Source organism: Doryrhamphus excisus, linkage group LG9 (genome assembly GCF_037039965.1).
Source record: "Doryrhamphus excisus strain RoL-2023G ecotype Guam linkage group LG9, RoL_Dexc_Guam_v1.1, whole genome shotgun sequence".
Lineage (NCBI taxonomy): Eukaryota > Metazoa > Chordata > Actinopteri > Syngnathiformes > Syngnathidae > Doryrhamphus > Doryrhamphus excisus.
The window spans coordinates 418,329-437,820 of record NC_136365.1 but is presented as its reverse complement, the minus strand read 5'-3'; the positions used below and the strand labels follow the sequence as shown (position 1 = coordinate 437,820).

Genomic DNA, 19,492 nt, shown 5'->3' with positions numbered 1-19,492 from the left:
ACAGAAAACCACATGGTTTTAAAAACAACTGTTTATAATTACAATTAATTCATTCATCCACAACGCAAGTGGATTTCTGATATTTACATTTAAATTTACACCTAGGCTACACGCAACAATTTTACATTAAAGTACATCGCTCTTACATTTTAACCAAGACAAAAACAAATATGTCGTTAAATAATAGTGACAGTCACGTGACTATCCGCGGATATGGCTTCTCCAAAGCAGTGGCTGCGTCTCACAAGGAATCCTTCCATCGTGCACTTCAGTATACTGTGTATGTCGTGTACTCAGTTCATGAGTGTGTACATTTTGACAGTGTAGTAATCCATTATCGGAAAACGAAGATCGCAGTATTTACCTGCATCTTCTCCATCTTTCCACCGCGATGAGTTCTTCCTCCCATTATTTCAAGCACCTGTTGAAGGTGCCAAGTGTCCATCACTGCGTACTCACCATTTTGTGCAAAATGCGGGTACTGACAGTCAACTGTATTCTGCCATATTGTGTGTAAATAGGTCCTCTTTAAGTACAGTAGTGCACCAACTGAGATACTGCTAAGGGTAAGTATTGGAAGCAGATGGATTAAGTAGAAATAATGACGGTTGAGGAGCAACTGTGGTGGTGGAATGAAGAGAGGTCAATACTGCACTAATGGGGATGGATTTGGGCCAGCATTACACTGTCTGAAGTAGTACACAGTGTACACAGTGTACACAGTGTACACAGTTTACTGATGGGAAGTTTGAGATACAGCCAATGTCTGTACTGCAAAACGTGGTAAGAACACATAAAGGTTGGTTATTTCATAACCAGTTTGATTTCATATACACTTTTTGTCAATATAGTAAAAAATACAAACTAGGATGAAGTACTTCAACACTGACTGTCCAATAGTATTTGCTTACTTTGTGATTCCACAGATTATTTCCTCCCCGCTTTCACTCATCTGATCTTCACCTTCCTCCTTGCTTTCATTAGTTTTTTCTTCACCTTTGTCCTTGCTTTCATTCCTCTCATCTTCACCTTCCTCCTTGCTTTCAATCCTCTGATCTTCACCATCCTCCTTGCTTTCAATCCTCTGATCTTCACCGTCCTCCTTGCTTTCATTCCTCTCATCTTCACCATCCTTCTTGCTTTCATTGGTTTTTTCTTCAACTTCCTCCTTGCTTCCATTACTCTCATCTTCACCGTCCTCCTTGCTTTCAATCCTCTGATCTTCACTGTCCTCCTTGCTTTCATTCCTCTCATCTTCACCGTCCTCACTGATTTGTGACTGCTGACCGGCAGTGGGCGTCATCCCTTCCAGGGGATGGTGGTGGCAGGTGGACTCGGGAATGGATTCTGGTTCAGACACCGAGAGCACCTCCATTTCCGACCCACAGTCAACTTCTGGAGATGTACATGTTTCTTGAGCTTCTTCCACAGGCATTTCAGATTCAGCCACTGCGTCTGCAGGAGTGATAGTTTCCTCTTCATGGGGGAGGGTCTCAGATTCAGGACCTGGGGTCTGACCCCCAGCATGAACCTCTCCCGTGTTATCCACTGGTTCCTCAGGAGGTACTTCCTCCTCTTCTTCAGCAGCTGGGGAGAAAGCTTCCTCTGTGGCTTCTTCAGCCACTCTTTCTTCTGTATCCACCTTTTCTTCAGTCAGCACTTCTGCAGGGACCAGCTCTTCTTCATTCATGGCAACAGCTAGCTCCTCAGAGTGTTCTTTAGCTGCCGCAAGGGTTTCAGGTTCTACCACTTCCAACACGGAATCCAAGCCTTGTCCATCTTCGTCTATCTGCCGGACAGCTCTCACCAAACTGGACTCCCCGACAGAAGCTGCTGCAATTTCAACTGAAGAGCCAGTGAGAACTTTTACAGCTGTAAGAAGATCTGGCACAGCCTCTGAGGGACACAAAGTGGACAACTTCAAGTTCAAATGCAACTGGTGGTCACCAAGAGGTTCTTTAAGACCCTTTTACAAATATATGAGCAGTCCATATGTTTGCGGGGGCAGCAGCCCCAGACACCCCCATCTCTTGCCACCCCCTCAAGCGGCACCTGGCCAGATGGTACGTTTCAGCTGCTTCACGAGTCCCACACGTCGTCCATGCTCAACTCCTTCTTCAGCTTGACCTTAACCCGTCCATCACCGGTCTTGGTCTTGGTGGTGGAGAGTTTTGAATGGAAGAGATGGTTTCTGTGTCAGATGTCTTTTATCCACATACGGAGTTGACATTAGTAGGACTTTCTTTTTGTTGTGTTTCATGAAGAAATCATCGTCTGTGGGGGTCAGCTAGCTTGCTGGTTGGTAGGGCATCACATACGTGTTTCCCTCAATCAAATATGTCTCCTGTTATAATAAATCTTCATACAAATGGACTGCTCATATCTCCGTAAGGGGAAGAACTTACAAATTGTATTTAGGGGTCTCCAGCTTGTTTTAAGTTTTCACTGACGTGCAAATAGGGCAGATAAATGGACTGCAATGAACTGCATGTACTATAATACATAGAGAGGTCGCTGAGAGACATAAAACGAGACTACACCACTACCAAAGGAAACACATCCACGCCATTTGTCTACTGGAACGATGTGAACCTCGGCACAAGCACAGACTGCTGGCACGGAAGAAAGTATCGTATTTATTGAGCAGCAGGAGATTAAAGTTTGTCGAAAAAAACACAAGAGCGATGGCCCAAATAATGTTCACTACGCTTAACTACGGTTACAAGTTGTTCAGCCTACGTCGTACAGGGGTGTCCAGACTTTGTGTGTCAAGTCATGGTAAGCACGGGAGGCATGGTGGAAGCTATAGAGGGCAATCAAGGTCAGCATGCTGGTTAGAGCAAGCGTTTGGGGGAAAAAGGGTAGAATAAGAGATTGAGGAAGTGCTGGGGAGTATTCATGCTGTGACGACCATTACAATATCGTTGTGAACATGAACCCCACCCACACTCAACCCCCCACTAACTGAAATGTACCAAATACCACCCAGAAGCGCATACAATTCTACACCAGTTCACAAGCCTTACGTGTGTAACGGTTTAAAACCAATGTGAACGTTCCACTGTCAACAGCCTTAACATTTACATTATTGAACCTCCTCCTCAACTCGTGACGGGCAGGCAGACTGCAAAGCGTGCTTGCAATTTACAAATAAAAATGGACAAATGAAGAAGAAGCGGATGAGTATTGTGATTGTCATTTCCAGTAGCGACAGTCATGGATTGTGATCAGCACTATTTTATTCGTGGAATAAGCCGGGGCCAATAAAAATCTAACTCTAGTCTGCAAATGGCTCCCGGGCTGCATATTGGACACCCCTGGCATTGATAAGAAAACAGAAACACACTTGAGAAAATGTGGGTAACTACCCAGAAAGAAAACAAAAAACTAGTTATTGCTCTGGTGATGACCGTTCCTAAAAAGGTGCTAATTGTAAGTTTAGAGTACGGATCTAAACGGATAGCTTGGAACGGCTGATGGGAAGGAAGCCTTTAAAGAACCAAACTGATGGACCCCAAACTGGTTTTCACAGAAAGACGTAAGTAGAAGTAAATGTAAATTCTTCCCTTTGTTTCCTTTGGGGTCCATGAGCCTTTTTGGGAATGGAGATGTGGAAGTGCGGACATCTAGCTTCTAACCAAGCAAACACCTAAGTTTCACGCAGACATCTCTGCAGCAGTACCAGTCTCAACATGGGGACCAGGGGCTAGGGACTCATCCGCTACTGATGTACCCGCATTCTCAGCTGAAGGGGCCTCTGTTGGGGTCTCGGCCCCGGCTGGGACAAGAGCATCTTCAACTACTTCCTCCAAAGCTACAGGCGGGGCTGCCTCTTCTGCTGCAGTGTCATCCTCGGTGGAGATGACCTCTGACGCCGCATCAGCGTCTGCTTCAGGCGCCGTGCTCTCAGCAAAAGGCTCGACGGCGCTCTCTGCAGGCGCGGCGACAGACTCCGCAACCACTTGGGCATCCAGTACGGAAGGCTCTTCTACTGGGGTGACTTCAGGTGTAGCCTCGGCTTCATCGGTTGATGAGGCTGAAGGTGGAGTTGGAGAATAGAATAGAATAGAATAGAATAGAATAGAATAGAATAGAATAGAATAGAATAGAATAGAATAGAATAGAATAGAATAGAATAGAATAGAATAGAATAGAATAGAATAGAATAGAATAGAAATGTTGAAGTGTACTGAGGGAAGTATTCCATCCTTGACGCAGCACTAATCTTTATTGACAGTTATTAGCTGTCTTCAAAGGTAGAAATGCTACGTATATGCCGTCGACATATAGTATGAAGCGTGAAAGGGACAAAGCGTCTCATCTCAGCGTGTCCCCGTCGGATTAGAGAGTGATCACATGACTGAAGCTGACGATTGCTGGATGTGTGTTTGCCTTGCAGAACACTTAGACACAAACCAGAACAGGCACGCTATTGACCATGAGCATTCTAGCATGTTTGGAATGGGCGAGCCACCATCAACAGACTATTGTGTGTGTGTGTGTGTGTGTGTGTGTCTGACCTTCTGCTGTGGAGGCCATGTTGGCGAGTCTGTCCTCATAGCGCTCAATATCACCATTGACAGTCTTGTAGGCCTGATAAATATAAAGTTATATTAAATGCAAAAATGAAAATGTCTGGTATAAGTTATTATGATGATAAATATGATGATTTGTGGTGCAAGATGTGGGCAAATGTAGAGTGCAGATAGATCTTACTTACATAGACGACGGCAGCTGTGAGGCCTCCTCCACACAGAAGGAAATATGTCATGTTGGTCGAGCCACCAGGAACCCCTATGGCCATATGCCGCACTGGAGCTGAAGGGAAGACAAGTTATGATATTATAATACACACTTTTTAAAATGATAATCCTGCACTAGAGAGTGATACACTTTTGGGTCATAATTCCACCCGCGTTTCCTTTTTGTGGCCAGATTGCATTACTTTCAGTGATGCATCACGTCCTGTCCTTCTACCTTGGTATCTACCATACAGTATGTAGAGGTATCCATCCCTTCAAACATATTTTCATGTGTTTTCATGTTGTTTTTGTCCTAGAATAGACAGGGTTAAAGGATTTTCACTTTCTCACAAGCTGCCTCTGCGTCTGTATCCGGGGTGCAACCCAAACCCAATACGTGACAGTCAGTGCATTCCTTAATCCTGTTACACAATGTGGCGCTGCTCATTTGGAGCAAGGCGGAGCTAAACACCAAACCATCCCCTAAATTAAATATCCGGGAGACCACACAAATACTGTGACTCCCTGATCCCTGATTTGTATCAAAGAACAACATTCTCAAGTGGGCTTCGTGTCAGGCTATCACGTAGTCCTGTGAGACATGGTGACCGGGACAGAGAGATACATGAAATATGCTATTGTTATGGCGAAGGGCTGCCGAGTATGGCTTTATGGAGCTTGTGAAGATCTGTTAGTGTTTAGAGGATTGCCAGTGGTGCATGCAGAGGAGGCCAGAAAATCCAAACCACTGTAATCCCATCCAGAGCTCGCACACAACCGTCTTCTGCCAGCATATCAACGTGCATTCAGGAAGACTTGGGGACTCCAGTCGCACACGTCAGACTTGACTTAGACTCGTACCCTAAACGACGTCAGACTTCAACATTAAGTCCTTGTGTGAAACATGAACACATATTTCTTTCCCTTTTCTGTGCATTATAACACAAGAAAACAAGTTCATACGAGCTAGCTAAAGTGCAATTCATTGGGACACACCTACTTTGATGCTAACAACTACTTTGTCCTCTCAAAAAAGGCCAACATGATCCATTTCCTGCATATTAACCAAGCTTGAGTGATAGTTATAGTAGCAGCTAATGTGGAGTACTACATTTGTGGCAGTATCACAACATATCGCTGTAGGCGCTGGTTTATCGTTAACATTGGGGGGTGCAAAAAGTGGTCCCTAGCATCACATCAGTGGACATGCCTAAACCTTCCAAATCACTAGCGAAGAAAACCAAAACAAAGCTTGTCTGGTCCTGTCCAAGCAGTTCAGTCCTCCCCCATCCAACGTTATCACACCGCAGCACCTTGCAGGGACCAGGCCAAGTACAAGTTATTTATAAAGGTAATCAGTTAATCTCACTTGCCAGGTTCAAGCCTGTTAAAACTGACATGCATGCCAAGATGGCAGAAGGCACGTGTGCGGATGAGCATGTCGGAAGACCACGGGCTCTCCTCGCACGTTGTGTCAGATGTAGCTTGACCTCCAGCAGGTGACCTGTGACCTTGCTGCCTTTGTCATGGCTGCCTACTTTCACTTCGTCTACGTCAGTACCCGCATGTTAAACTCAAAATGGTGAGTGTGGTGGAAGGGAGGCACTACCCAACAAAATCAAAAAGGTGGGGGGAAATGCTGGCTTTGGGAAGATTCACTCTTCCCAAAGTCAGGATTTTATTCAGGAAATTGCCAATGGGGCGGTGGGGGGAGCGATGGAAGCAGTTTTGTCCCTTCGGCTGAATTCCACATGCTCAAACCCCAGAGTAAATGATAATTCGAGCAAGGATGCGTGAAAAGAGAATGTACGAGACCCAAATGGCAAAATTCAGTACAGTAAGAATTTGATGACTGATGTTCATAAATAAACAACATCAACTATCCGAACAAAAGACAGTGGCTTCATATTTGGTGACAAACAAATATCCAATATATCTCATTAATAATGAATTGATTTTTATTTTGCATTAAAAAAACTGCCTTGGTACCGCACTTAATGTGAACACCCTGGGCTAATTTATTGACATCCATAATTAGGACAAGAAATAGCAAACTTTTAATTATTACGTCACAAATGCCAGGAAGAAAGGCTGTTTATATTTCACAATGGCTGTGCAGGGGGAAAATGCCAATTTTGACATATCTTAATCGATGTCAACAAAAAGTGACAAGTCAGACATAACATTGAGTAACAAATCAAACTCACCTTTTCTAAATGTGGGTGTGAAGACCCTCTGGGCCAGCGGACCGAGTCTCTGCCAAACCCTCCTGCAGAACATGTTGTTGTTGTTGCAAGCAGCAGCGAGTAAATGCGTGCGTGTGAAATTGCTCCACGGCCTTTTGGAACTTTGAGCTTCTAGTCTTCCCTTAACGTGAATGAAAAAGACACACCATCACAGCCCGTTAGAGGTGGCGGCTCGCTGGTGCGCCCCCTAGTGGCCGCTGGACGAAAAGACACACTCTAAGAACTGCATGAACACGATTAGTTGATACAATATTAACGGTTAAAATAAGCACAGAAATAAGAGGTTTTGTTTGGATATGATAAAGACACCGAATACGATGCGAAATCTACTCTGAACTTAGTTATTAGCTGTGAAAAATATTGCGTCGGTAAATGCAATAATTCAACGAATTGAATTGATTGAATTGAATAGACTAGACACTAAGACAACTGTTAAACATCACAAATTGTATATATTTTGTGCCCCATAAGTTTTATTGACTATTTACGTTTAGTAAGAATATTTTTTCAAAATAAAGCTAAAGAAGTTGAAGTAAGTAAATAGTTTTAAAGTACGACGCCTGAACTTCATTGGTTAGAAATGTGACTAATAACCGTATTTTAACACCAAAACGTCACCTTTTGTATCCGCAATTGAATGAAAATAGAGTGAAACTAATATTGTACTGTACGTCCAAAATGGTGTGCAATGTTTGCTACGTAGCGGAAGAGGCGGGGCTAACTTGAAGTATGGCGGCGATCAGCAACCCAGTAGCTGTGGAAAACCGATAAAGATTGCGAACACAAATTCCGGTAAGTGCTAAACAACAGCCACAGATTTGGCACAACACTACGCTGTCAAAATGAGCTTACCTGGGAACTAAGTGTACGGTGTACTGAAGTGTACCGACGGAAGCATTTTAGTTGAGACACAGCCTAGCATTAGCTATTGTGACTAGACACAAGAAGTAGTACAGGCATCATATGGCTTTCCACACCTGAGGAAAATACCGATAAAATGATCATTTCTAGGAAATAGCATACAATCTAGAGTGCGGTTGTATATGTAAAGATCGGTTTAAATGCCGACAGATTGGTAAAGTAGCTGCTAGCTAGTACGCGCTATGAGCTAGCCAATGTCACTGCCTCCCGAGTGCGTAGGTTAACTATTTGTCTCTTAGGACGTACGGGATGAAGGTGAAGATCAAGAAATGGAACGGAGTGGCATCCTGGCTGTGGGTGGCTAATGACGAGAACTGTGGGATCTGCAGATTGGCCTTCAATGGTTGCTGTCCTGACTGTAAGTACTCAGCGTTTGCTTTCATGCGGCCTTTTTTCTATGCAGCTTATCCTCACTGGGGTCGAGGTAAGCCGGAGCCTATCCGGCTATAATTTACGTAATCATGTTCAAGCATAAAAACCGCAAAATGAACTAAAATACAAACCCATCTGTTTTCCAGGTAAAGTACCCGGAGATGACTGCCCTCTGGTCTGGGGTCAGTGTTCCCACTGTTTCCACATGCACTGCATCTTGAAGTGGCTCAACTCCCAGCAGGTCCAGCAGCAGTGTCCTATGTGCAGACAAGAGTGGAAGTTTAAAGAGTGAACATGTGGATTTGTGCCATGATTGTACATGCGAAAAATGAAGCTGAAATTGTATGTACAGTTTATTTGAAAAAAAAGAAAGAAAAGTTTGTGAAATCCGACCTGTTTGCTGAATGTTAGAATCGAACCTGGGTCTCCTAGCTGTGTGGCCTCTGTGCCACCGTGCAGTCCGGTAACTGAGTCATATTAGTGTTATATATTATAAGGGTCAAACGGGTCGGGAGGTTGTGGTTCATGGGGTGGGAACATGCATAATAAATATTTTATACTTCTGCCTACTCTTTTTTTATTCATGCCGAATCAGAACCGGTTTAGACAGGTTCAGACTGTTTCAAACCGGTTCTGATCAGTTTTGACCAGTTAGAACAGGTTTACATTTTCCACCATGGCTCTGCCTCCTGATATTGAGGATGTGTGATGAGAAATGATGCTGAAATGTGAGGAATTGTATGTACAGTTTATTTGTAAAAGTACAAAAATAAATCATAAAAACAAAACTTTACACATCACGTCACATCTGTTCAGTTATTAGTTTGCTGAATGCTAGAATCTATTCAAAAGTTTCATTGAGCTTTTATTTGGAGAACGCTTATGCAGATGCTAGGTGTTTCAACTGGCGCACTTCCATACTTGGTCTTTTTGAGTGCGTTCACGCCGACAAGTAGTACACAGTTTCCATTTGAGGCCCAAGCTGTGTCTTGTCCTCCTGCCGGCCTCACGTCAAATACGACCAGTGTTCATTGAAAGGCATCCTGGAGGTCCATGTGAGGAACCAGTCCGCTCTGGGGTCCTTCAGGGGTCCACCGTCGCCTCCACAGTTGAGGCAGCTCTCCGCTTCAAGATGCCAAACTCATCCGGCCTTCATCGTCCTTCTCGGCAGAACAGTCGAGCGATGGAAACCCAGAGGTTGTCAGTCGTCGACTGGGCCGAAGAGGTCCAGCAGTTCCTTGTTGTCTGGATCGATGAGGTCAGCTGGTTTCTCCCCGCTGTCATTTTCCAGATTTGGGTCAGCGCCAATGGAGAGGAGGTAGCTGGAGAAACAAACAGGTCACGTTGCTCCATGTCAGATTCCGGAAGTCAGTGAAGTACGGCAATGCCGGACATCCACATGGTCGAGATATGTTCGGACTGTGAAGATGCTCACCGTGCAATGTGAGGGAATCCGTCGCTGCAAGCCATGTGAAGTGGCGTCCACCCTTCCTCGTCTCTCTGGTGGATGTCTGCTCCATAGTGGACCAGCAGCTCCACACACTCCAGGTTCCCAGAAAGCACTGCCTCATGGATGGCCGCCATACCTGCACACACCACGAGTGTTACCGCCGAGAACGCACCGCCAGCATGTCAGACCAGGTCTAGTCCTACCAGAGTGGTAGATGGTGTCCAGGCTGACTCTTCTGGCACGGATGAAGCGTCCGATCCGCTCCAACTCGCCGTGCCGTACAAAGTCTTGGAAGACGACGTCGTGGGGGAAGTGGACATTGCGGGGGGGCTTCTGCGATACGGAGCTTCTGTACTTGTCCTGGGTGTAAGATCTGAGTCCCAGAGTCTGAGACACGGAGTAGCGGAAGTACTTCATCCTTGTATGTCAGTCCAAATGGAGAAGGTTTGTCACCCTTGATGGTTTCTTCCTCACGCGTTCTCTGTGTGACTCCAAGTGGGGAGCTGCTCCTTTGGAAGCCAGACCTGCCCTGACACCTCTTTATACTCTCAGTCAGGCTATTTTGGGACACCCCACACGAGTGGCCCCCTCATGTCAGGGTGCCTCCCTTCGGCGGTCACGAGCCATGACCGTTTCACCCCCACAAATCTTCACCTCCTCAGCAGGGGGAGGGAGGATCCTAGTGAAGGCAACTTAAGGAGACTCCTGGGTCACATATGTTCAGATGCATGATGTGGTTCTTCTCACATGAAATCAACTCCTCCATGAATGTTGTCTTCGCATTCAGTTATTGACTAATCTAACCCATAAAAAAAATGGATGACCACCTTTTACTTGAGCAGTGCTACTGAAATAATGGGGCGGGACCACTACTCACCTTATTCAGTCTAATTGACTGGGGGGGGGGGGGGTGAATCCCTTTACAAGAGTTTTTACTGATTGCATTTAAATTGACAACTTGTACACAAAGTACATGGTCTGTCGTATATTTTATACTTACCCCTATGGTCTGGCGTATATTTTCATACTTACCCCCCAAGTATACTTGATAAAAATGAACTTAAGTATACTTTTTGCTCAAGGATATAGCAAGACCAGAATATTCGGTGTCCCATCAACGCACTAATGGAATAAAAAGCTTTTGGAAATGAGTTTGCTGACCTGACACGCTGCCATTTTGGGGAAGCCAATCCTGGGACATGACGATCACTCCAAAATGTCTCCTGTATGTCACTTAGGGACTTGACGAGTTCGTCCACAGCTGTACAGGACACAGTTTAACACACTTGAAGTGCGTTGTGTAGGGGTCAAGATGTCCATAGGTGTTAAAGCGAGTGAATAGTTTAGCTGTGGGCCAGTCAATGTTGGGAACCTCCATTCCTTTGACTGTTATACTTGACTTAGGGAATTCACTTCAACTGAATTGGGGTAATCAATTCACTGCGCATGCGCAACAAGACCGTACCGAAAACTTGCCATGCGCGAGAAGGTACCGCCTCCACTCGCACTACGGAAGTGAAATACGTTTCAACCAAGACATTACAACAGGATGCATCTTTTTTTTAATCGTTTATTGGCCACCATTTCACATTTTCCCACAATCTGGATATGATGGAATGCTTTAAGTATCCCTCACCGCTGTACAGATGTCAAATGTCATCTCTTATCTCTACACGGGCCACCACCTATCACAGCATAGCAATGCTCACACACCATGATCTAACTATCCGTTCCCCTTCAGTGGCAAGTGGTGTGGAGATGGAGCCAAGAGTGTACAACATGGGCGAGGAGCAATCAGATTAACAAACACTTCTCTCAAAGCAACATTACATCTGCACTGCTAGAGTAACCATAACAATCTCTTTACTGAGGCATGAACAGTCAGCAGAACCTGCTCAACAAACCCCCAAAACCAAACATCCATGGCCTGAGTGTGTAAGTGCCAACTCTGCCCCAACAAGGCCAACCGGCTACAACTGGGCACGATGGTCAAACATAAAAAACTACTTAGTTAAGCAATTAAATAAAACATGTTTTTTCCCCCATCAAAAAAGAAAGTTAGCATTCGTTCTTTTAGAAAATGCATCTTACAAGAGTGAGGACAGTAACAAATGAAGATCTTGAGCTACACCGAGGGGGAAGAAAACGAGCAAGTTGCTACACAGCGAGGGAATCATACTGGTGAAAAATACAAACAGGATGGCCACTTGTTCTCTCGAGGTTGATCCTTACAAAAGCATCGGCACTAAACCACTTTAGTGCACGCGACCCTTGAATGGAAGCGTTAACAAAAACAAGGCAAATAACTGGCATGGAAGCCTTGCAGGAGGAGTCACGTGCAGTTCCGTGTTGCCGCCCTCCCCACCTCAGAAGACCAGTCTGGGCAAAGAGTATGAGGTTGGGGGGGCCGCCTCGCCACTCGTGCTGCCTTGGTCAATTACTGGGCCAGGCTGGTGGACTCATAGGCAGTTGAGTGACGTATTCATGTTCTCAGCTCAGAACTCGTGGGGTGTGGGGTTCAATAAAGAGTGAAGGTGGTGTAGTGACTGGAAAGAGGGAACAGGGCGGGACTCCTCTTCTCTCGACCGCCTCTTACAACTCGTCATGACCATCGTCGTCCTCGCCGTCAGAGTCCTCATCCTGACCTTCATCCAAATCCTGGAGATCGGGACCGAAATGACAAATCAAAAACTGACATTGGATCCAGAATGATACATTTACATCAAGTCTAATTTCCTGCTTATAAAATGATATGAACGCTCCATCATTTCTACTGTAGGGTAATAGCAACAGACTAAAAAATAAAAAACACATGGTTTATTTGCATGGGCATTCCTCCATGTCTAGTCTAGGTCTGAGGGAGTTGAGCGTGTGCAGGCAGATGCCAATGTTAGCTCCAATGCTGCACGTGCGCCACTGCCGGCTCCAGGCAATGCCCAGTAAACAGTTAGGACAGCTGTGGAATATAAGAGGACAGTAATAGGCTGCGCTAGAATTAGACTGCTGGGAAGGAGAGGAGATAAAAGTAGCATCAACAGTCTCGTTGTGCACGTCAGGCCTGTGCTGGTTGGCTTTGTGAATTCTTAATTTAAAGCCTGACAAGTTAACACCTTACGTCTCCTTTATAATGCCTAATTAAAAGCAACAGTAGAAGACATTTTATGCCAAATTTCACTTCAACGCTGAGAAAACTGTCCTAGTTGGAGCACAACCGCTTGGAAGAGAGGGTGTGGCTAGGGATCGGGTGGGCGGGTGTCTGTGCTAATGTTAGAACCTCCAATCCTGACTGAATCCAGGATTTAGGATCTTCAATTACCTCCAAAATCATAAAAGATTCCAATAAGTTTCCAGTAAAAGCAAGTGTTGATGCCTATAGTGAATTTCTTACATCAGCATCGTAATCCTCGTCATCGTCATCCCCAGCTGGAGCGCCTCCCTCCTTACCGCCACTCTCCAGGAACTTGGTGAAGCCTTCCAGTGTTCTCTCCCCATTGTAATCGATCACCTATGGATAAGATGCAGTTTCTTGCAAATGATTGAATCTTATCTGCTGCCTAACTACACTTAAGCCACATGTGCTGTGCAATTTCACCACATTCATCCTGCTACCCTGCACACTGTGCTTTCCATCAGGTGGATCCAGTGTACAAAGTATTTACAGAAGTATCAATACCTGTTTAAGCGTAAAGCAGGTGCAGGCTGGGCATACAAGAGTCATTGAGCAGGAATGCAGCAGAGTCGATCAACAACAACAAGAAGCTTATGGAGGTCAAGAGGCTCACGTTTCTACCGTATGGTTTGCTAAATTGAGAAGCATTCATGACATTACTTTGGATGTGAGGCTCCACCTACATCTTTCATTTGTACGACCAGGCTGTGTTCATCAAGACAAGAATGAGTGAAATACCATGTGTTCGTCTCCTGCTGGGAAGAATTTAAGGGTAGGGAAGCTGTGGACTTTGACTGCCTCAATCTCATTGGCTGTAGAGTCCATCTTGGCCACGATGATGTCAGCGCTGTCCTTGTACTTCTCGCCCAGCTTTTCCCAGATGGGATTGAGCTGCTTACAGTGGCCACACCAGGGTGCATCTGCAACACAGCAATGTTATTTCAATCTCTGCACAAGACGTCCCCTAAGCGCCGGTTTTTAAAAAGCCAAAACCTGTTTGGACCAAAAGGCCAAAAAAATGTGTCTTTTGGAAAACAACCACGTTCATGTGGACATAGCTTAGGATGAGGTCGCCTGAAGCGGACAAGCCAACCCCTGCTGGTCACAAGTGATTAAAAAACCCTAAAATAGTGCACACCTCTATGTGAACCACCGCAGAATGATCCAGTCGCTATTTTTAAGTGGGTGTTTTTAGCTAAAGTGTCTGGTAACAACTCCCTTAGCAGAAGCCGCCATGAGAGCATACGTGTGAAGCCTGATCAACTCTTGGAAATAAAAACTGCTTAGCCGGGAGCGAGTAAGAAAATCAAATTTGGGTTTAAGACAAACATGCTTGGAGGTGTTGCCTTTTTAATATGCATGTTGAAGAGAGGCCTTTGGTGAGCTCATCTCAAGCAAATGTGCCTTCATGCTATTTTAAATGCTCATTTTCCCAACTGTACAGTGTAAACAAATCTTACAGAATTCAACGAAGACGTTCTTCTTGGGATCGAAGGCCACCTCCTCAAAGTTCTTGCCGACCAGAACCTTGACTGGGTTTTTGTCCCAGTCTTCGGGGACGTCTTGGCTCATACGGTGAGGCTGAGAAGGACGAGACGACGCATCGTTAATGTTTGTGTTGATTATAATACTCGTTTATTTGAACCCAGGGTGAAATGACGCCGCTGTCAGCCATAATCCTACCTTCAGCTTGCCCTCGAGGAACTGCATGCAGAATTGGACGATGCTTTCAGCAGTGATGGCGTCATTCTCTGGCTTGTACTTTGTCATCTCATCCTCCAAGGTGATGAGACGAATGGCAGGGCACTCCTCTTTCTTCAGGCCAAAGAACTCCAGGATGCGCTGGTTGTCGTCCACGTCGCTGTCGATGAAAATGAACAGGATCTGGACAGAGATGTAATAAGACAGTTAAAAGTGTCTCCATCCTATCAGAAAACGTTGGAAGCGATGGCGGCTAATACGATGACTGACATGCGACCTCACCTGACCCTTGAATGACTCTGCGGCTTTCTTAAACTGGTCCATTTTATCCTGGAAGTCTGAGGCTGCTTTTGGCAGAAACATGAGAATGTGGGACTTGATCTCTCCACCAAATATTTTCGGGGCGGTCTGTGGATGATACAGAATGATGTTACAGAAATTAAAAGAATCACTTGGAGCTGTTGCACTGCTCGTTACTTGGAAATGCAGGAGCCCACTAATTACCTGCTCTGTGAACTCGATGACCAGAGGCAGTTGGTTGGCCTTGATGAAGGACAGGATGTTGTCTTTGGTGAGATCACCGTCAAAGGTGTTGCGTCCCTCATCGAACTGAAAACACAAACACATTTGATTCCCAGTCAGTTGTCTTCCCCCCACAAAGTTTACATGTGTTGATCAGAGCCGTAAAAGTCTATCAATTTTGAAACCAAGTCACCGGTTTAATTGCAGTCGATCAGAGTGTCACTATTGCAGATGTACCCAACAGGTTTCAAGCTCCAAGTCCCTTACGGTGTAGTCGGTTTTTGCACCTTTTTTTAAAGTGCATTCGCCCCGTCGGTGCAGACAGCTCCGGGGCTGAAATTCAACAACTACTCAATGTCAATTAGCCTTAGAGGGGATAATTTCATGTCATTAGCATCACGTGCGGCTGTCATTCCATGAGCAGGTCCCTCACGACTGCCAGGGACCTGGCAAACTTAGCAGCAGCGGATACTGCGGGGTCGACTGCATCAGATTACCGTGCAAACACGTAGACCAAAAAGCAGACTGATATGCGAGCGCCATTAAAAACTTGCATGAGGGCACAATGACCCATTTAGCGATCATTAGATGACACATGTTAATTAAGTTAACGCTAACATGCAATAGAATACATGTCATTTTAAATACCTTCGAGTGATTGTGACCACAGAAAATGCACTCACCTTCTTGAAGAGGACAACACTGTCCTGAGACACCTCAAACTTGGTAAACACTGCTTCTTCTGAAGTCGTGGCAAAGGGAATATCTTCCACGGCTTCAGCTGCTTTTTCAAAAGCCTTGGCACCAGCAGATTCAACATCCTATGGTACACAAAAAACAAAATGCATTGGGGTTTTTTCTTTTAGTTGAAAGTCACATCTTGCACATTTTGTGTTTTTCTTCGACACATCGTACTTGCAAAAGGATCTCACCTTAAAGAATCCAATGACCACCACTTCATTGTCGGCAATCAGAGACTGTGTGGCAGTGACGTCCACCAGGGTGGTGACAGCAGGGCCTGTGCGCTTCTTCAGCCAGTTGACAATGTCATCTGCCTGCCTTCCAGCTGAAACACAGGTAACAAACATCTCACCTTAAGATTATGAGCTTCTGAAAACACAAACCTACTTTAACCCCATCTTGTTTTTATTTTAATTAAGACAATGGCTTACTGAAGAAGCAGCAAAGTAGCCACCTCTAGTCTGAAGTTCTACAGTAATTATCTCAATTCCAAGTCCACAGAAATCATACTAGCAAAACCAAGAAACACATAAGTGTTAAGTGTAAGCAGTACTTGAACCTAAGTGTTAAGTCCAAGTACAGACAAGCAGGTCTAAGAGTCTGTACACCACATGGCGAAACTTCCACTGGTGAACCGCTGCACAAGGACAAAAGGAAAATTTGGCAAAATTTGCGCTTATTGTGCAAGATTTGTGCAGATCTGGTATGGGCAGATATTAAAGGCAGCGATATCCATATCTGAAATGAACAAGTTGTATAAGGACACCCCTAAAATGCACCATGCAGAGATCATGCATACAAGGTTATAAACATGATGGGTAAAAAAAACCCACATTTTATTTCATGAAGCCCTGAAAAAGTTGCGTTCTCTCTCACAGAAGTTTGACAACCCCAAATTTGGTCATGGACTTCCGCCATATATCCAACTGATCATGATGAGAGGCCATTAACCCCAATGTTGGCACTTTGCTCAATAATTTAGATTAGAAGCTACAACATTTAGGAGGTACAGAGTCCATGGTGGAACTTTGATCAGTAATTACAACATTTAGGAAGTACAAGTCCAAAATGTGATCAGCATGTGTCCGTAGCGGATGTTTGCCTTGAATCTTTCAGTTAAAAGCAGCGCACTGCTGTGCCCTTGAGTTTTTAGAAAGCTGCTTACAAGAAATGAAATGTAAAGTCTATGCATTTTTTTTTACAACCAAATTGTATCCTTTTGGCTTCAATAAGTCTTCAAATTTACTTCTATGCAAACATTTTAGCTTCCTTCACTCTAGCACAATATTACAAAAACTTCAAAACACTGCAGTGGTGGTATACTGACATCTGCTGGCCAAACGTCAGGTTGCAGTCAAGTCAGCCGTCAGCAGATTATTTTGCCTTTTTGACAAATGCAACAACAACGTTAGAGTTTTTATGATATGGGATTAGGCAAAACACAGGTTGGTTGTCCTGATGTTTGGGAAGGATTGTGAACACAAAATTGTTACGAAATCTAGCTGGAGGCACTATTCTTGCAGATAGTCTAATCTTCGTTTAGAAAATATAACATTATCTGAACACAAACTCAAACACGACACACATGTTTACCACCAATCTTGCAACAACTGCTTTAAAAAAAAAAAAACATCTGCAAATAAATCTGCTCGGATTAAAAGGCTCACCTGAGTAATCCCTCGCAGATTCCTTATCTCCTCCCTTAAAGAACTTGATGGTGGGATATCCTCGGACGCCAAACTCCTGGGCCAGGTCGCTCTCTTCTGTGGCGTCAACCTTACCCAGGCGGATCTCTGAACCCTCTGCCTTGAGCATGCCAGCGGCCCTGGCATACTCTGGCGCCAGTGCCTTGCAGTGACCACACCATGGAGCGTCTGAAGGATGGAGTACAAGCAAGAAATTACAGCACACACACACCTGGGATAGAACAACAAAGGAAAGCATACTAAGGAAAAAACTTTTTGCAAATAATTTTGGGCTGGACAAACAAATTTTGCATCGCTGAAGATGACTTTTCTCATGGTTTCTATAACCATCCCACTCAAAGCAGCAGATAATCCACAACTTCATACTACAATGTAGTGATGTTTGAAATGAAAATTTACTAATTAGTTTTGTTTGTCTGCAATGTGATACGTATGACTCATCCAGGTATGACACCTCCAAGATAAATGCCAGTATTGCATAATTTTAAATACTTCGCAAAAAAACCCACCCTGCAGTAGTGTAAACACATTTCAGTGAAGTACACGTCAACTTAGCTCCACATCCACATTAAGGTCACGCCCATCCTTAGCTCATTGGCTTGCCTGACCCAGGATCGGGCTGTGACTGGCCCACCGACAGTCACGTGACTCGAGAGCAGGTCAACAATCTTGACTCTGCACCAGCGGGACAGGCCTGTGTGCTTTCAAGTAGTGACAATTAGTAGTGGCTAATTGGTTTTAATTGTCAATGAAAATTACTTTAAGCCCACAAATAAAAACTTACAAGTACATCGAAGTCATCCGCTGAGTGGAACCATAATTGTTTACCCATTCATGTACCGAGTAAACTAAATCGCCTAATCACACTAAGCCTGTATCAAAATGGCAGTTTATACAGTTCATTTTATTGACATTTGTCCGTCCCTGTCCTTGTCATTTTTTTTAAAAACACTACACTTAACAGGAAAATATACCCGCTGGGTGCAATGGGTAACATTGGTAACACTCCAACAATTAGCCACTAGCAGGAGTAACTTGTGGAAGGTGATAAAGTTTAGCCGCACAACAGACACAAGTTAGCTAGCTAGCTAGCTGACCCGCCGACCAGCCTGAGAAATACCAAACAAACACTCGGCGAGATTTTTCCTCACTTACAGAATTCTACCAGGAGGTTTGGGTGTGCTGTGAGAGCCTCGTCGAAGTTACTGCTTTTCAGCACCAGGACGTCTTCTTCCTCGGCGATCTCAGCCGGAATGGCTGCGGCTAGCATGCACAGGAGAAATAACCGGAGCATTTTCGTCGACGAGGAGTCTTCCGCTGACAGATCGGAGAAGTGGAGACGCAGTTGACTCAAAGGTGTTCTTCCTTGCTGGGTTTTTTGAGGAGAGTATGTGCTATTTTGTGTCTGCCGCTACTAACGTGGCAGTGCGCGAAGAAAGCAGAAGGGCTCGACTGCAATGCGCATGCGTATTTATCTGGTCCTAAGCAGTTCGTGTTGCAATTTGACTGGACCGCAGCTGCCGGCACCTGGAAGTGAAACACGGCGCCCGTCGCTTGTGCACAACGTCACAGTCAAAGCTGCGGACGTCATAGACGTGGACTTCTTGCGTGTTTTCACTTTATGTGTCACAGTCTGTTCCACGAGCTAACGCCAGGGGACAACTCTACACGCTAAAAGAGACAATACATAGAAATATATAGTATAAACGACATAACGACGTCATTTTTTATCCTTTCTTTGATCTTACTGATTAAAAACACAAACTATAATAGTAATCTATGTCATACCATCACCTATGGTCATGAGCTTTGTGTAAGGTAAACAAAAGGACAAGATCCCTGGTACAAGCAGCCAACATGAGTTTCCTGCGTAGAGTTGCTGCACATATAACACACACAAAAGAGAGGGGAGGGGCTTAAGG

The 19,492-nt window shown here is 44.7% G+C and overlaps 4 protein-coding genes across 5 annotated transcripts; 1 reads left to right on the top strand and 3 right to left on the bottom strand.

Moving 5' to 3' along the window:
* Nucleotides 1-522: 522 nt before the first annotated feature.
* mgarpb (mitochondria localized glutamic acid rich protein b) lies at nucleotides 523-7,178 on the bottom strand. Its single transcript, XM_078793128.1, has 5 exons — nucleotides 6,950-7,178; nucleotides 4,721-4,818; nucleotides 4,521-4,593; nucleotides 3,734-4,036; nucleotides 523-1,896 (listed from the first exon to the last, which is right to left on the bottom strand). The coding sequence occupies exons 1-5, from the start codon at nucleotides 7,020-7,022 to the stop codon at nucleotides 908-910; spliced, it is 1,536 nt and encodes a 511-aa protein (XP_078649254.1). The 5' UTR covers nucleotides 7,023-7,178; the 3' UTR covers nucleotides 523-907.
* A 498-nt stretch (nucleotides 7,179-7,676) lies between these two features.
* Nucleotides 7,677-9,069, top strand: anapc11 (APC11 anaphase promoting complex subunit 11 homolog (yeast)). Of its 2 annotated transcripts, none has more exons than XM_058068645.2 (3): nucleotides 7,677-7,780; nucleotides 8,149-8,267; nucleotides 8,428-9,069. In XM_058068645.2, the coding sequence occupies exons 2-3, from the start codon at nucleotides 8,159-8,161 to the stop codon at nucleotides 8,571-8,573; spliced, it is 255 nt and encodes an 84-aa protein (XP_057924628.1). In that variant the 5' UTR covers nucleotides 7,677-7,780; nucleotides 8,149-8,158; the 3' UTR covers nucleotides 8,574-9,069. The 2 variants fall into 2 exon arrangements, with proteins under 2 accessions (XP_057924628.1, XP_057924636.1); XM_058068653.2 differs by lacking the exon at nucleotides 7,677-7,780 and adding an exon at nucleotides 7,787-7,853.
* ppp1r27b (protein phosphatase 1, regulatory subunit 27b) lies at nucleotides 9,025-10,511 on the bottom strand. Its single transcript, XM_058068633.2, has 3 exons — nucleotides 9,935-10,511; nucleotides 9,717-9,867; nucleotides 9,025-9,603 (listed from the first exon to the last, which is right to left on the bottom strand). The coding sequence occupies exons 1-3, from the start codon at nucleotides 10,146-10,148 to the stop codon at nucleotides 9,483-9,485; spliced, it is 486 nt and encodes a 161-aa protein (XP_057924616.2). The 5' UTR covers nucleotides 10,149-10,511; the 3' UTR covers nucleotides 9,025-9,482.
* A 760-nt stretch (nucleotides 10,512-11,271) lies between these two features.
* Nucleotides 11,272-19,055, bottom strand: p4hb (prolyl 4-hydroxylase, beta polypeptide). The gene is made up of 11 exons (XM_058068603.2): nucleotides 18,726-19,055; nucleotides 17,532-17,738; nucleotides 16,056-16,189; nucleotides 15,807-15,944; nucleotides 15,106-15,210; nucleotides 14,884-15,009; nucleotides 14,584-14,784; nucleotides 14,361-14,481; nucleotides 13,639-13,820; nucleotides 13,120-13,236; nucleotides 11,272-12,389 (listed from the first exon to the last, which is right to left on the bottom strand). The coding sequence occupies exons 1-11, from the start codon at nucleotides 18,862-18,864 to the stop codon at nucleotides 12,324-12,326; spliced, it is 1,536 nt and encodes a 511-aa protein (XP_057924586.2). The 5' UTR covers nucleotides 18,865-19,055; the 3' UTR covers nucleotides 11,272-12,323.
* Between the last annotated feature and the right edge of the window lie 437 nt (nucleotides 19,056-19,492).

Coding starts and splice junctions, on each gene's coding strand:
- mgarpb (XM_078793128.1), bottom strand. CDS start 7,022: ATGTTCTGCAGGAGGGTTTGGCAGAGACTCGGTCCGCTGGCCCAGAGG. Junction 4,819..6,949: donor CACACCCACATTTAGAAAAG/GTGAGTTTGATT, acceptor TCTTCCCTTCAG/CTCCAGTGCGGCATATGGCC. Junction 4,037..4,520: donor CATGGCCTCCACAGCAGAAG/GTCAGACACACA, acceptor CTCCACCTTCAG/CCTCATCAACCGATGAAGCC.
- anapc11 (XM_058068645.2), top strand. CDS start 8,159: ATGAAGGTGAAGATCAAGAAATGGAACGGAGTGGCATCCTGGCTGTGG. Junction 8,268..8,427: donor CAATGGTTGCTGTCCTGACT/GTAAGTACTCAG, acceptor TCTGTTTTCCAG/GTAAAGTACCCGGAGATGAC.
- ppp1r27b (XM_058068633.2), bottom strand. CDS start 10,148: ATGAAGTACTTCCGCTACTCCGTGTCTCAGACTCTGGGACTCAGATCT. Junction 9,868..9,934: donor GGACACCATCTACCACTCTG/GTAGGACTAGAC, acceptor TGGTGTGTGCAG/GTATGGCGGCCATCCATGAG. Junction 9,604..9,716: donor GGATTCCCTCACATTGCACG/GTGAGCATCTTC, acceptor TTGTTTCTCCAG/CTACCTCCTCTCCATTGGCG.
- p4hb (XM_058068603.2), bottom strand. CDS start 18,864: ATGCTCCGGTTATTTCTCCTGTGCATGCTAGCCGCAGCCATTCCGGCT. Junction 15,211..15,806: donor GTGTTGTCCTCTTCAAGAAG/GTGAGTGCATTT, acceptor TTGTGTTTTCAG/TTCGATGAGGGACGCAACAC. Junction 14,482..14,583: donor TCCTCGAGGGCAAGCTGAAG/GTAGGATTATGG, acceptor CGTCCTTCTCAG/CCTCACCGTATGAGCCAAGA.